Source organism: Oreochromis aureus, linkage group 7, assembly GCF_013358895.1.
Source record: "Oreochromis aureus strain Israel breed Guangdong linkage group 7, ZZ_aureus, whole genome shotgun sequence".
NCBI lineage: Eukaryota > Metazoa > Chordata > Actinopteri > Cichliformes > Cichlidae > Oreochromis > Oreochromis aureus.
In genome coordinates, this window is record NC_052948.1 from 49,202,122 (window position 1) to 49,217,191 (window position 15,070).

At 39.7% G+C, this 15,070-nt stretch overlaps 1 protein-coding gene across 1 annotated transcript; it reads left to right on the forward strand.

The window, feature by feature from the left end:
- Nucleotides 1-994: 994 nt before the first annotated feature.
- Nucleotides 995-9,430, forward strand: LOC116331841 (putative UDP-GlcNAc:betaGal beta-1,3-N-acetylglucosaminyltransferase LOC100288842). Its single transcript, XM_039614428.1, has 5 exons — nucleotides 995-1,123; nucleotides 3,294-3,343; nucleotides 3,745-3,896; nucleotides 7,593-7,813; nucleotides 7,915-9,430. Exons 4-5 carry the CDS (start codon nucleotides 7,793-7,795, stop codon nucleotides 9,007-9,009), a joined length of 1,116 nt encoding a protein of 371 aa, XP_039470362.1. The 5' UTR covers nucleotides 995-1,123; nucleotides 3,294-3,343; nucleotides 3,745-3,896; nucleotides 7,593-7,792; the 3' UTR covers nucleotides 9,010-9,430.
- The last annotated feature ends 5,640 nt before the right edge of the window (nucleotides 9,431-15,070 follow it).

Genomic DNA, 15,070 nt, shown 5'->3' on the forward strand with positions numbered 1-15,070 from the left:
CTATCTAACTACATAAAGAGTAACTGAAGGTTAAATGCTGCTAATATGTCCTGTTTTAATCCAGGCACTCCACCTCCGCTCCGCTGCGTCTCAGCTACCATCGCTCTGGCAGCAACGACCCTAGAGCCAGAGTGGGGCGAGCTGGAACAAACCATTTTGGGAGGGAGGGTTATCTATACTTTGTTGTTAAAATGTTCCGTCTCAACCAAGTACTGTATGCTTTTTATATTTTTAGTAGTGTGTCACACAAACAGCAAATATTGTCAAAAAAAAGTAAGAAATCTTTGGGGGTGCTTTGATTCATTTTGGGGGTGCTGAAGCACCCCCCAAAATGGGCTAAAATCGCCCCTGCTACATAAACATTTAAATTAGCATAGCTCACCAGCCATCATGGAAACCCGATAACAATACAGTGGGGGCTCGCTTCACATTCTAACTTTAAACGAAGGATTTTTTAAAGTATTTTTAAAGTATTGAAAGTATTCGGTGTGGGTTGAAGCAGTGCACCAGTAGGCCACAAAACTTTCACTGAATCACAACAACGGAGGATCGTTGGTGTGCACATAGCGGTTGCTAGGTAACGTCATGTTGCCGTCATACCGGATGTAGGCGGAGCTTAGCGCTAGAATCCCTTTGATCCTTTGACGTCTTACCTGACGTCGCCGTTAGAAAAGTCCTTAAATAGGGGTTAGTTACCCATTCAGTTCAGTAAGAAGCATTAATGTTTCACAGCCGAGCGCATCAGCTAACAGGAAACATCAATACAAAAACAGACATGAATCATCTGAGTGAATGTAGGGAAACTATAAAATCCAAAACAAAACAGAAAAAAACAGAAGAACAGTGGCGTGCACTGGAAACAGGGAGCCCAGTTGAAAACACCAATCAGGCGCCTGGTGATGTGACTGTGGAACTACTGTTGGAACAACAGCGGCTCGTTAACGAGCTCATAAACGCTGTGATTGTACGCGCCTCAAGAAAGGCAAAGGTGCCGCCGTCTGATGAGATTCAGCAGCGACTATTCATATCTCTGTGGGCGAAAATTAAGGGAAAAGCTATTAACATCAAACGACATACAGTGAAAAGTCTGGAAAAAGCCATTTTCAAAGATATTCAGAAGCAGGTAAGAATTCCACCAAATCTTGTAATAATTGCGCTAGCAGTAGCTCCGCGGCACCAAGAAATGGTAATTTCTATATTCAAAGATCACCTCCTCCAAAAGAAGCGAAACCTACTAACAAGGCTATTTGCATGGTTTAGAAAAACTGAAGACGATGGAGACCAAACACCAGAAACTAAAAAAATCTCCCAAACACTTTCACAAGAGTTTGAGGATAATATATCGAAGGAAAAATCCCAATCTGGTGGTAGCAGGACCTCTTATGATGATGAGGTTAAAGAGTGTGTGAGCACACTTATTCATGATGTGCTCTCACACGCAAACATGTCCCACTACAAACCTTCAGTCAAACTGCACAAGCGACTCTTTGACAACGTGATGTCTGATGACCGCGTCAAAGACCTCTATATAGACAAAAATAAGTTAAAAGGTCTTGATGAGGCCATTTACCAAGAGCTCCGCGACAAAACATTCTGTAAAGACGAACATTTGATAATGTTATTGAATGACAAGGACCCGGTAGTGCAAAAACGGACGATCCAGATAATTAAAAAGCATTTGATTGAGTCAAATGTTCAAAACAGGTCTTCTCTGAAAATCTGTATGGAGGACTTGGTGAAGCGTATCGTCGAAAATGCCGACTCACCCTGCTCTTCTGAAGAAGCTGATGCCATCGCCAAATGGCTGTTCAGCAAAGTCTGGCCTCAATTGAAAAATGTTCAAATCCCTGCCGAAAAAGGGACATTCCTCAGTAACGTGGTCTACAAGTTTCTCATAAAGAGATGGAAAGACCCAGATGATATTCTGACATCCATGTCATTAGACCACTGATTCGTTCATGGGCTCATTATTAAGGTCTTCAAAGAGCATGCGTAACTATATTGGAGTTTCATCAGAAGCTTCTTTTCCTATGTGGGTCGAGCTACGGGGTTCGCACACAGACAAAACAAAATGAATGTTCTGTAAGCAATCCATCAGGATTGCCTGTAAATATTTGTTTAAAATTATTAGGACAGTTTAAGTGTATTAGTTGACATCAAACTCTTTAAATTGGCTAACAAGTCATTTTAAAAACTCCAGGACCGGCCGAGGCAGATGGCCGTCCCTCACTGAGCCTGGTTCTGTCGGAGGTTTCTTGCTTTTAAAAGAAAGTTTTTCCTCCCCACTGTCGCCGAGTGCTTGCTCAGAGGGAAATGTCAGATTATTGGGGTTTTGTTTTTTGTCAACTAATAAATAACTTATCTTATTGGGCACTCTAAATTGAGTCTATTAATTTAGAGTGCCCAATAAGATGAGTTTTTATTAATTTTATTAATTTAATAAAATCCTAAAAAGATTATATTGTGAGTATTGCTTGTTTCATTGTCACACAAATGTCTGCATTTTCATTTTGTGTGTTTGTCATTCTATTCAAAATCAAACATTTGAGTAGCAACTATTGTACATGGCAGATGTTTTACTCTGATTGCACAAACCTTATGTAGGAGTAGGTCACAGATAATAGGTATTCATTTGTAAATTTGACCTCTGATCTCACGTTGATACAGAATGACAGGATATTTGTATGTAAACTATAATGTGATATGTAGAATCCACATATATTGGTATATAATCTCCCAAATGTTGCCAAAACAAACAATGGCAGTAGGAACATAGCTCTAAATAACATTAGGATCTTTTAGACCCTCACTATAGTCTAGATGAGAAGTCAAATAGACAGGTCGGAGGTCAAATGTGGCATTAAATCCTAATGCGGTACATTCTTATGTTGACAATACACACCACACTTGTAAAAATCAAAGGTATAAGTTAAATTATAAGGCTTTTTATAAGGTGTTTCTCTATGAAAACAGTTAAGATCTTTATGCAAATACATAGGAAGGCTCTTCTTTGTATCTGCCAACAGAGGCATTATTGTCACACTTTCCTTAAAACAAGAAATTCAGGTGCTATTCTTTTTATTTTAATCTTGAAAGCACCAGTTTCTGGATCAGCACCCTAAGTAGAATGATCAAACTTTCAATAACGAAAGAAAGTAAAGCATCTGTCTGATATAATCTATAGCAGACAATGGTTCCCATGTGGTGCAATTCCCAGGTCTATAATGACCAAGACAGTCACATGAATCCGCATTCTGTTTATATAAAGATTTAACTTATATGTTCATCTGTAGGGTGTAGCTGTAGGAACCCCAGAGTGCACCAAGACGCTCCAGTCCTCCAGGTGAGATTAACCTGCCGGCGGCTGATGCTTTAGTTTGTCTGTCTCTGCAAATCCATGTTCAGAGTGTGAAAACTATTACTGCAATGTTATATTTCCACTGTAAACATGTTGGCTGTTCTCTGTGCCTGCACATATTACTCTGGTACAGCTGAGTTTATTTACAGTTCATGGTACTTGATTGCCCTCATAGTCATAAATATTTTTCTCTGAAATGGTCAGAACATTCTTGCCATTTAGCAAGTGCACACAGTACGTGATACTGAACTGCGTATGTGCTACGTCTGGTACCGAAGAGCGACTCTTTATGAAATGGACACAGAGATTACATTTTATTTTCTACCATTGCTGTATCATTTTAAAAGATCGTGTCACTATAAGATATGTTGGTTAATCTTTTGTAGGTGGAAAGAGTAGTGGAATATTTGGTGAACCTGAGCCTGCTGCTCAACCACAGAGACCCATACCTCCAGGTGGACCAACCAGCAACATATTTGGGCCTGCAGTCACTGCACCTGCACAAAGTCCAAGCCAAAGCCACCCAAATAAGCCAAAGGTAGGCTGTAACATTACCTTCCTTTCACTTTTTGACTTGTATTTTATGAGTTGCAGAACATTTTTATTCAAAGCCTGTGCAACAAAAGGACTCTTCAGTGAGGAATACATAGCATTGCGACAAGCAGCACTTCAATAATAATCTCTAATAAACAGACACTAACTAAGCCCCACCCCCACCTGTCTGTGCCTCCAGTGAGGCCGGTGGTATAGTAACCTCAGAGGTGATCTCTCATTTGCATAGATAGTGATTGCAAACCTGGCTGATGTAAATGGTAAATGGACTGGTTCTTATATAGCGCTTTTCTACTCTATCTGAGCACTCAAAGCGCTTTATACAACTAATTCATTCACCCAATCACACAAGCACGTTTTTTTCTAAGTTGTTAAGTGCTCACTGTCTAACATTCATACACACTCACACTGATGGATTCATCTGAGAGCAATGTGGGGTTAGTATCTGTCATGTAATTAATATATCCTTAGTATCCTTATTTTCTTATTATATTGTTTTATGTACTTTAATAATGAAGGTTTGTCGAGCAAGGCCACTTTTGACTCACAAACTAAGTGCTCAGCCAGACTGAAAACAGGAAGTTAGTGTAGAACTATACAAGTATATTAAAAACTACAGGAAGCCAGACAGAAAAGAGGAACTTTGCCATATAGTGCAATACTGTAAATTTCTGCTGCTCATTCCTGTGCAATATCCCATCTGCCCTCCCGTCATATTTCTTTTCAAGATTTTCTTATTTAATCACTAGTGTACATATATTTATATTTATAGATACATATATATTTAGTCATCTTTTCTCTTTTACCATGTCTCTCTAATATTTTGTTCTTTACTATTTTTCTATTTGTTATTTTATTTTATTATATTATATTTTATTATATTTTTTCCTACTGTATCATGCTGCTGAGAGACCGCTGCTCGTCAAACACATTTCATTGCGATGTTGACCCTGTGCTAACTTGCATATGACAAATAAAACTGAAAACTGAAAACTGATATAAGCAATGTTTGTATCGAAACTGTGTGACGTGTAAAGTACCAAAATAATACCTATATGAGACACAGTTTATGATTCTAATGTTAGAGATCCTGCCACTGGCGTTTGGGCCAAAGGATATTTGACATGCAGACTGGAGGAGTCTGGGATCGAACCACCAACCTTCCAGTTAGTTGCTGACCTGCTGATGTCCGCCTGTTACTGTAGATGTCTGTGATTACTAATCAGCAAAGGTGTGTTTAAAGGCCACATAAACCATAAAATTGCAACTATTTTAAAATAAGAACAATATAGCCTTGTTGCTAATACACTATAGGCCCATTCTAAATACAAATAATTACAGATTACAGCAGAATATTTACAATATTGGACTTATTTGACATAAATGCTACATTTGATGCTACATATACAGTTAGGCATTATATATATCATGTATACCAGCGGTCCCCAACCTTTTTTGTGCCACGGACCAGTTTATATCCAACAATATTTTCACGGACCGGCCTTTAAGGTTTTGCGGATAAATACAACAAAATAAAACCAGTACCGGTATCAACAAAAAAGAAGATTTGTTCATAACACATGGGAAAATACCCAGGGAAACCGAGTTAACAATAAAAACGCTAATACGCTAAAAATAACAATAAAAAACGATAAAAACCCTGAAAACTGTAAATTTCACACCTGAGCCCCAACTCTTGCAGCCCGGTACCGAACGACTCAAGGTATCACAGCGGGACAGAACGGACTCACGCGCAGGCCCTAAGTCTCAAAAACACAAGAGTCCTTAGTACATGTGATGGACCGAGCAGTGAAGGAAACTTAGGCACAGGTTAAAGTCCAAAAAAATGATTTTTTATTTAACCCAAAAAACATAATTGGTTAAATCATGCAAAAAGAATCAAAATCTTGGGCCCATAAAAGAGGTCAAAATAACAGAACTCTACTCAGAGTTGACAACACTACTGATAACTCAAACAAACTGACCTAACTTAACGAGACAAAGGGGAAACTTAAATAGTGGCTGATCAGCCCACAAAAATACAGAGGGGTAAAACACACAAAACCTAACTGAAACTAACATAATGAACTCCAATTCCCCCCCATGGTCCCGAGTTATGGAATGAACCAATTAGCAGTCTTCCATCAAAGCTCGCTCCGCCCCTTTTCCACCTCTTGGCTCCTCAATCAAGGGACTGGAGCAGCTGCAACTAAGGTAACTCAGAAAACAAAAGATTAATCATACATAACAGTGTAAACTAAAATGTGCGCACTTATTTTAGAATGCAGTGTTATGTAGATATGTGAATTAATTCTAAACCAAAACCAGTTATTTATTGTCCTGTAAATTAATTCCTATATTTAAAGAAAGACAAATGTGAATGCAATGTTACTTATAAGCCTCTACACTAACATGGTGAATATTACCACTGTGTGGCTGTAAATGCAGCCATCACAGTACAGTACACCAGGTGATCTATGCGGGTCGGCAACGGTCCAGCGACGAGAGACACAGAGCTGCCATCTTATAAAGGAGCTGGAACACTCTCGTGATGAGCCACAGGTGCGTTGGTCAGGGGCAGGAGCCCACAGGTGAGCTCCGCCCAGGCCGAGGGAGGAGGGAAAGAGAGGAAGGAAGAGAGCAGGAACAAAAATGAAAATAAAAACATATGTAGCCATGCTGAGCCGACCGGGTAGGCACAGGGACCCTGACACAAGGACCGTACCAGTGAAAGTGAGTGGGGATGTATTAACTGATTAAAGGACGGGGACTACTTTGTGTGACCTGTACAGTGCACAGTTAGACATTGTACAAGAATATATGATGAGGAGTTCCTCAAGGCTCCATTCTGGGGCCACTTTTGTTAAACATCTGCTTTTTCTTGTGTAACCCAGATTAATACATCATACATAATTAAGATGTACCATAATTCTTTTAAATTAAATGAAAACAAAATGCAGAGTAATGTTTTAAACACAAAGATTAAAAGTTATTGCTCAGTGCATCAGATGCTGACATCTTGGCGTGTTGGTGTATTTATGGACCTAAAGGAACATTTCAGCAGCTACATTTGGCATTTACAAAATTAATTGATTATAAAGAACTGAAAAGCTTGTGTCTTGGCATGATTTTGGATAAACTTTTGCAAGGATCTGTGTTCAGTAGGGTTGTGCACTGTAATTATGTCTTTAGTTAGATTCTTTAAAAAGAAGATATCCCAGATATTTACACTGGCTTCCTGTGTGGCAAAGCATTGATGTTAAAATACTACTATTGGTATACAAAGCACTAAATGGTTAGAGACCAAAAACACATTTGTGATCCACTGATGTCTAAAGTCTAAGATTATCTGAGACATCTGGTTTTCGTTCTATTCCCAAAGTCAAAACTAAACATTGGGGAAGCAGCATTTAGATTTTATGACCCGCATAACTTGAGCAAGCTCCCAGAAAACTTGAGGTTGGCTCTTGCTCTTAGTTTTTTGTTTTTAATCAGACCTTAAATTTAAATGTGCCTAAGGCCTGATAAGACAGCATCTAGTTGTTGATCTCGCCAAACAATATACAATATATCACCATTTTAATAAGTTCCATATGCTTCTAGAAGGAGGAGTTTTAGTGTTTTGGTACTTTTAAAAAAAAAACTTTTATAACATGCAGAGTAACTGTTCTGTTCCTTCTAGGTGTCATTAATGTTGTATGGAGGACGTAAGGTACACTCCTCTTAATGAGGTACTGACTCTGGGCTTCGGTGCAAGGTTACATGCTGCTAGAGTTTCATGAAAATGAAAACACTGTCTGTCAGCTAGTATTGTCCTAAAGCCGACCAGTGCAGGAGGTCCTCTGGTCATCTGTCACTAACAAAAAGAACAACAAGAAGTTGATGGAAGACGGTGTCATGCAGGTACAGAGTAAACTCTTTGCAGCTTTTCAATTTAATATAATTTCTATTAACTAATTTTTGTGCTTATTGACTATGCTTCATCTTTTTATCTGCTGATCCAGTTCTGTCTGTGCAAGCTACGTACCCACCAGTGGTGCTTCCTCTTCTTCAATGTGCTGCTCTTCCACTGCTTGTTATTTGGGGCCGATTTCATCGAGGAGTACCTGCTGCAGCCCACGCCTGGGGTTTATGCTGATGGCACGGTTGTAGGCGTGAGAGAGAAAGCAAGGAAACTGGACCTGAGCAACGCCAAGGAAAATGTGTCACAGGCTTATCCTATCACTAACCCTGATGCCTGCAGAAACTCTGACCTTTTCCTCCTCACTCTTGTCTTCAGCTCTCCAGATAATATCACCCAAAGAGATGCGGTTAGGAGGACATGGGCCAATCAAACACTGATCCAAGGGTTTCCAGTGCGGATACTGTTTATCATTGGATCAACTCAGACTTCTGCTGCACAGGAGGCCCTCGTGAGAGAGTCTGAACGTTATGGTGATGTGGTCCAAGGTCATGCTGCAGCTGACTCATCCCTCCATGGCCCAACAGAGAAGACATTGCTGGCTATCCGCTGGGTGATCACCTTCTGCCCTCTGGCACGCTTTGTCCTGCTGACCAAAGAGTCTGTGTTTGTCAACCTTCCTGCCATTGTAGGCTATCTGCTTGGCTTACACAGGCACCCTGAGGACCTTTATCTGGGCAGAGTGATCCAGAGAGACTCTCCCAACAGGGATCCCAATAGTCCTGGCTACCTGCCCCCATCTCTCTACCCAAACAAATACCTTCCTGAATACTGTGAAGGGGCAGCTTACATTCTGTCCCAGGACGTGGTCCGAAAAGTGTACGTAGTATCTGCAGAAGTCCGCGCACCTGTGCCAGCTGATGTTTTTGTGGGACTTTGTGCTAAGAAGGCCGGTGTTGCACCGACACACAGTGCCAGGTTCTCAGGAGGAAAACACATCCGCTACAATGCCTGCTGTTACCACTATATGTTCAGCTCAGCAGGAATGGGGAGCCATGAACTAGACAGAGTGTGGACTGACCTGAGACAGAGGGATAGAAAATGTTCGCTGTTGCAGACCTATTACGGACTGGTGGCCTGCAAAACCCTCACCTATCTGGATAAACTGTCCTTCTTCAACTCACAGGAAGGCAATTAATTAATTATATGGTTAATTATCAGGGATCGTGAGGTGTGTATAGTAGTACAGACAACGTGTAAAATGCATGTAAAGAAAAACACAGGGTAAATCTGACTTCTAATAGGAAAGTGCATGACTTTTTTTTTCTATTCACCATTAGAATTGTGCACATGATTGATTAAAAAAAATCAATCTATGGTATATTCTTGTGGATAGCAATGCAAGTTTGCAAAATCCATCCATCCATCCATTCTCTTCCACTTGTTCTCAAGTCAAAGTATGTTGGGACTTTTTTCCTAAAGGCTGGATGATAGGTAATGGTGACAGGCGGTTTAAACCATAATGAGTTTTGTTATCCCTGACCTTTTTAAGTTTTTGTGCCTGTTTAGATATGTATCTGGTCATTATAAAAGCATGGTTGTAAATATTAAAAGACATACATACGAATCCTTAAGTGGCTGTGGTTCATTTCCTGGTACTCGACATGGTGGTGCCTGCTGGCTGACTCAGTCTGTCACGACTCACTGGAACATTTGCATATAATGAAGTCTTGTTATTAGCAGCACTTGTGCTTGTGCTTTGAATGAAATGTAAAATAGGCCCCCAAGGTGTCTTGGCCTTGGTACACATAAGAAAAGCAGGCGAGTTAGGGGGCTGTTAGTGAAGAACAAACTGTATATGCCCACACAGTCCTCAGAAGAGGTTTAATCAGGCAAAAATAATTGAGAACCCCTGTGTGGGTGGACATGTGGCATGGCAAAAGAGGGACCAAAAAAAAACAAACGTATGGTACAATATGACAAAAGTGGTGCTTTTTTTAGTTAAAATACACTCTTGATGTATGAATAATAACAAGTGATAACACAAATAACTGATAACTGATCTGAGCCACTAAAATCTAACAAGTGTATTTAGTTAGACATAAGGCAGGTTTCCCAACTTTAGGGAATTAGTACTCTGCAGTTCACTGAAAACACCAAGGAGGATAGTAAGTGTCCCGCATAATGCATAACAGTATAAGGTGACATTCAGGTTCCGACTACCTCGTAAGGAAAAGTCAAAGAAATGCTTTTCATGGTCTTAGAATGTGTTATTAGCTCGTTATTTGCCATTTTAAAAAAATAAAATTTGTGAATCTCTCCTCATTATTACTGGTTTTACCTCACTATTTTATAGAGCAAAATGAACAGAATCAGCATTTAAAATATAATCAGGGTAAACAAAAAAAAATCAGTTTACTCATTTATTTATTTAGTTTCTGCCACACTTCCTTTCTAGAGCTTTCTATATTTTTTTTTGTCATTATGAGCTAGTTTAGCGTGAACACACAGCAATTAGTATTACAGGAAATTAGTCAGTCCCAGCTTTATTTTAGCTTTCCCTGCAATTTTATGTCCTTCAAATGTTGCTCACGCTGCTGCTTCTCTCTCTAAATTCCACAAAAGGAAGGTTTGGCCTCTGTCCCAGGCCACAGGCTGACCAAACTAAATGTTTGGGTGTTCTACAACCTTCTTCTCTTCAGTGGTTCGCGCTGCAATTCTTAAATCCGCCTTGGCCAGGTTCCATTGTGTCTGCAAAGTTCACCTTGGCTGTCTGTCTCCGTGCATCAAGCCAAAGTATTCAAAGAATAACATCTCAGCACGTCTACAATAATTCTGGCTGCTGACCAGCCATAGCAACAGTTTGATTGGCGTACCATCATCTTGAACCCAGATCGCTCTCCGGGATTAATCAGGATGAATTAGCATCAACACGTTCGATCCACGGCTTGAGCACCACATGATTTCTGGCTTCTCTGTCAGTCTGTTCCCCAACAACTGATCCCATGATGCTTTAGTTTTAGATCTGATGTCATGTTATTGTCGCTACCATTCCAGTTATGTCATGGCTTTCTCTGAAGTATAACGAAAGGTCACAAAAGTATCAAGGATATTCTCTGTTAGGGAGAACAAGGTTTTTATATTCCAATATTAATCAGGCTGTTCTTTTAGTATTGGATTGGTATTAATAGAAAAAAATGAAGAAAATGTGCTCAGTTCCAGTAAAATTTTTTACTCTTGCACTATAACAGAGCTGCTTTACATAATTCACAGTTCAAAAATCCCTTCTTATCTTATACTGCGTCTCAGTGAAACCCACTAAATTCATTAAATGATCCATTTTAATTCCCTTCCACCGCCCTTTAAGCCAACCTTTCTTCTAATTGGCTGCACCCTGCAAACAAAACATTTGATCAGCAGGTGGGTGGGGTTTCTGACTGTTGATATCAAACAGATGCAAATACAAAATATCTGAAACTGAACCTTAGAACAGTTAGATTTACAGGGGTTACTTGTACCTTTGGCCGTGTTTAATGTGAGCTTCTGACAATGTAACACTGAATATATGATAAAAAATCATGAAGACTTTTACATTAATACTTAATCCATTAAATTATTTTGTAGCAAACCTGCTTGCTTTCAGTGCTGACTGCCACTTTCTCTTTTTCTCTTGTGCTTCTTTTACTTTCTTTTCTCTCTCCCTCTCTCCCCACTGTGTCTCTGTGTGGAGTTAATCGCTTTCCCTGCTGTTTCGAGGCTCTCTCAAGTCTGTGGCTAGAGCTGAACATTTGTACTCAATCAACTATTCACTCACCTGCTGTATTTAAGACAGGCTCATCCACCCACTTGCTGTTGCAGCAGTACAACATGCTAAGCAACACTACGCCAGGCTCCCTCAATTTTCTTACTCAGCATTTGGTTCCTTGTGCTTACTCGCGATTCCCGCCTCAAAGGTCCTGCCAGTTTGGCCTTGGAAAGCTGTCCTCTGCGGACCTCCCCTCTTGCCAGACTCACACCTGGGAAACTATTTGCTCGCTCACTCTCTGCCACCTCAGGCTTTGCATTTATCTCTCACCCTTGCTCTGTGTTTTTGAGTTCATCGATTTCTTTGTTCTTAGTAAGATTTATACCACTGAGACCACTCATGGAATAATCCACATCCATCATGCTATGATGGGGAAAAATTGAATTTAAGTTGCCGCTTTACCACAGTAGCCAGCGAACAGTAGGAAATCTGTCCTATAAACTCTATGCAAAAACCCAGATGTTCCTTTGCTTCACCAAGACTTGTTCCTCATTTGCGCCACAACTCACACTTTATTTGTGGCCTATTGACCTTCCAGGACTACACGACTGTATTTCCTTTCTACTTAAAAACTGTAATCCTGCAGTTTTCATTGACTTTAGGTTTCAGTGGAAAATTTGTTTTCTTCTTTCAAAACTATCTCTATATCCACACTTAAGAAATAAATAAATAAAGACCATAAGCTCAGATGTGTGTTTTTCCTTGCTACTGTAGAACTTAAAAAATAGTTGCCAAAAGCACTTGTCAGTACAGTTATTCTACACAAAGTCCTCAACACAAACTGCTGGATCAAAAAATTCTGTTGAGGTCTGGTAGGATTTTCCAAGGGAAAGTGGAAACATGGTCAGCAGAGTGGGAAAGCCAACAGACCCCCAAAACCACACGTAGACTTGAGCGCATGCAAGGACACACATATGTAGATGCACACTGATTACACAGCCTGCAGAGATTGGTAATGTGAGGTTAAAGGCTCGGTAAACTGCATGTGGGTGGCGTGCTCTAATGAATGCTTCTCAGAGAGGCGCATCTCTGCAGGGACGGACTCATCAAACCAGAGAAGACTGTTTTATTTGGAGTGTTTACACCGACAAAAGACGCCCCTGGGTTTTTAAGCCATGGCCACTAATTTTAAAGGGCGTTAATGTCACAGCTAATGAAAGAAATAATTGTGCATATATCTCCTTCATGAGGACATATAGCGTGCGTTTTAGTACATAAGTGTAGAATCCCCATAGGCTCCTGTAAGTTTTATGTTCAGCACTGTGGCCCAGTATTCATGTGGCCCTCCCGCCCACGTTCATTTACGTAGAAGCAGTAACCTCAAGGATAAACCCTTATTTTGACGACATCTGTGGTTTCTGCTGCTTTCCCTTTTTGTAAACTCCATAATCTTTCCTTTGAGGTTTCGGTCACTTTGCCAAGCCAGTAGTATGTGCCTCTCTGTGGAGCTGCTTTTGCCTTTTTGTGTTTTAATTATGCATTCTATAGCTTTCGCCTGACTATTTTTTTTTTCTCCAAACTGCTCCATCTGGTTGAAATTAGGTGCATTAAACATGAAGGATCGACTCCACTTCTCTGCCTAAAGGCTCTGGGAGGGAAGGAGGACACAGATGAAAAAGTATCATAGTGTTAACATCTTTTTTCGAATAGTGAAGTGAAAACTCGAAATATTAATGAAATATTAATGAAATATGACATATTACTCATTAAGCTGAATGTCTGCACTTTTATTGCTATTAATTCATAATAACAGACAACTGAGGCATACAAGTGGGTATGACCATTGGATCTGCACACATGACTTATGGTGATGACTGAAAGTTTAGTTGAATGTTAACAGCTTACTATTGAGCCAACTCTTAATCTCAGTGTGAAAAAGAGCATGGTTTAAATCACAAGCTTTAGGATAAAAGAAAAAATAAAATGACTTATTACTAAACACAGCTTGATAGAGAAGGGCTTCAATTTTGAAGGTTTTTGACAACAAAAAGTCCAGGTCTGATATAATCTTCTGCCTAATGAGAGCAAAATGAGTAGCTAGTGTCTCTTTATCATCTGTTTCATATCATTAAATCAGTCAGTGTAGATCAAGTTAAATAAAAACATATAGCTTTTGTGAGACAGTGATTTAAATCATGTGAGATGCGTTAAGATAAGCTCAAAGTGAGTGCAGCTCTGTTCAGTCCGGTGAGGTCTTTTTTTGACTGATGCTTGCATGTGCTTATGTATTGTACACCGCCCACGTGTCTCTAACATAACATAAATATCGTAAAATAGTCTAGATACATTTTATTCTTGCAAGTCTGAACATTCAGCTCAGCTCTGCCTTAGCCGTGACTTTCAGGCAGCAGGACTTGTCTTACTGCAGCCTGAAAGTCTGAATAATCAGGTCACCTGTGTGTGTGTGTGTGTGTGTGTGTGTGTGTTGCTTTCTCTGGCTTCCTCTAAAGATATGCATGTGAGGTGAATTGGTGATTCTACACTGGCCATAGATGTGAATATGCTTTAGTAGATAGAATAATGTGCTGTATGAATATATACTCATCAGGCACTCCATCAATTGCTTGTTAATGCATATATTTAATCATTCAAACACATGGCAGCAGTTCAGTGCATTCAGGCAGTTCAAAACCCAAATCCAAAATAAGCCAATATTTAAAAACAAGAATAATACAACTTCTCATTTCCAATATTTAAAGTTTTCTTTTACTGTTCCTTGCACTCCTTCATTTTCTCTTAAACTTGTGGGAAATTAGAGTGAGTTGGCTTCTTTTCCCACAGACATGCCAAGGTTTGAACATTTTTAGGCTGTCAATGCAAAAATAAATCTTTGGGTAATTGCTACTGGTACTGGTGTGAGCTCCAATGGGTTGGGCCCGTCAGCCCTGTCAGTGTCCCGAGGCACTGACTGATTTATCAAAGGATCCTCAGTCACTGCTGTCACGATCAGTGCTGGGTGGAGACTCAGTCTGCAATGAAGCATCACTTTATTAGAGGCTTGTACTGTATTTGTTTATGAGTCCTGGCTTGGCAGTGCAGTATTTTCCCTTTCCTTTTAGTTTCAAACGTTCTCTGCCAGACGATAAAGACATCTGTTAACATTGTAACACTTTTTTATTTTTATGCCTTTTATTTCTGGCACTTACATTCAAGATGCATTGTTTAATCAAGCATTGACACTCTGTATAACTAGAGGCACTTTAAAAGCACATTTCCCGTTTACAGTTTAATTAAATCCCAGTCATTAGTTATTTTGGCAGGAGACACTCTTCCTGGGTTCCATAATAAATTATGTGGTGTATTTACAGAAAACGTTTATGTTTTTGCAATTGAAAATGCGACTCAAAGTCAGCCTTATAAAATGCCTCAGAGGCATAAACCTATAAAACATCAAGTATAAAAGTTATACCAGAAAATTAGCTTAAATAAGCACCATAAAACACTTTATTAATGG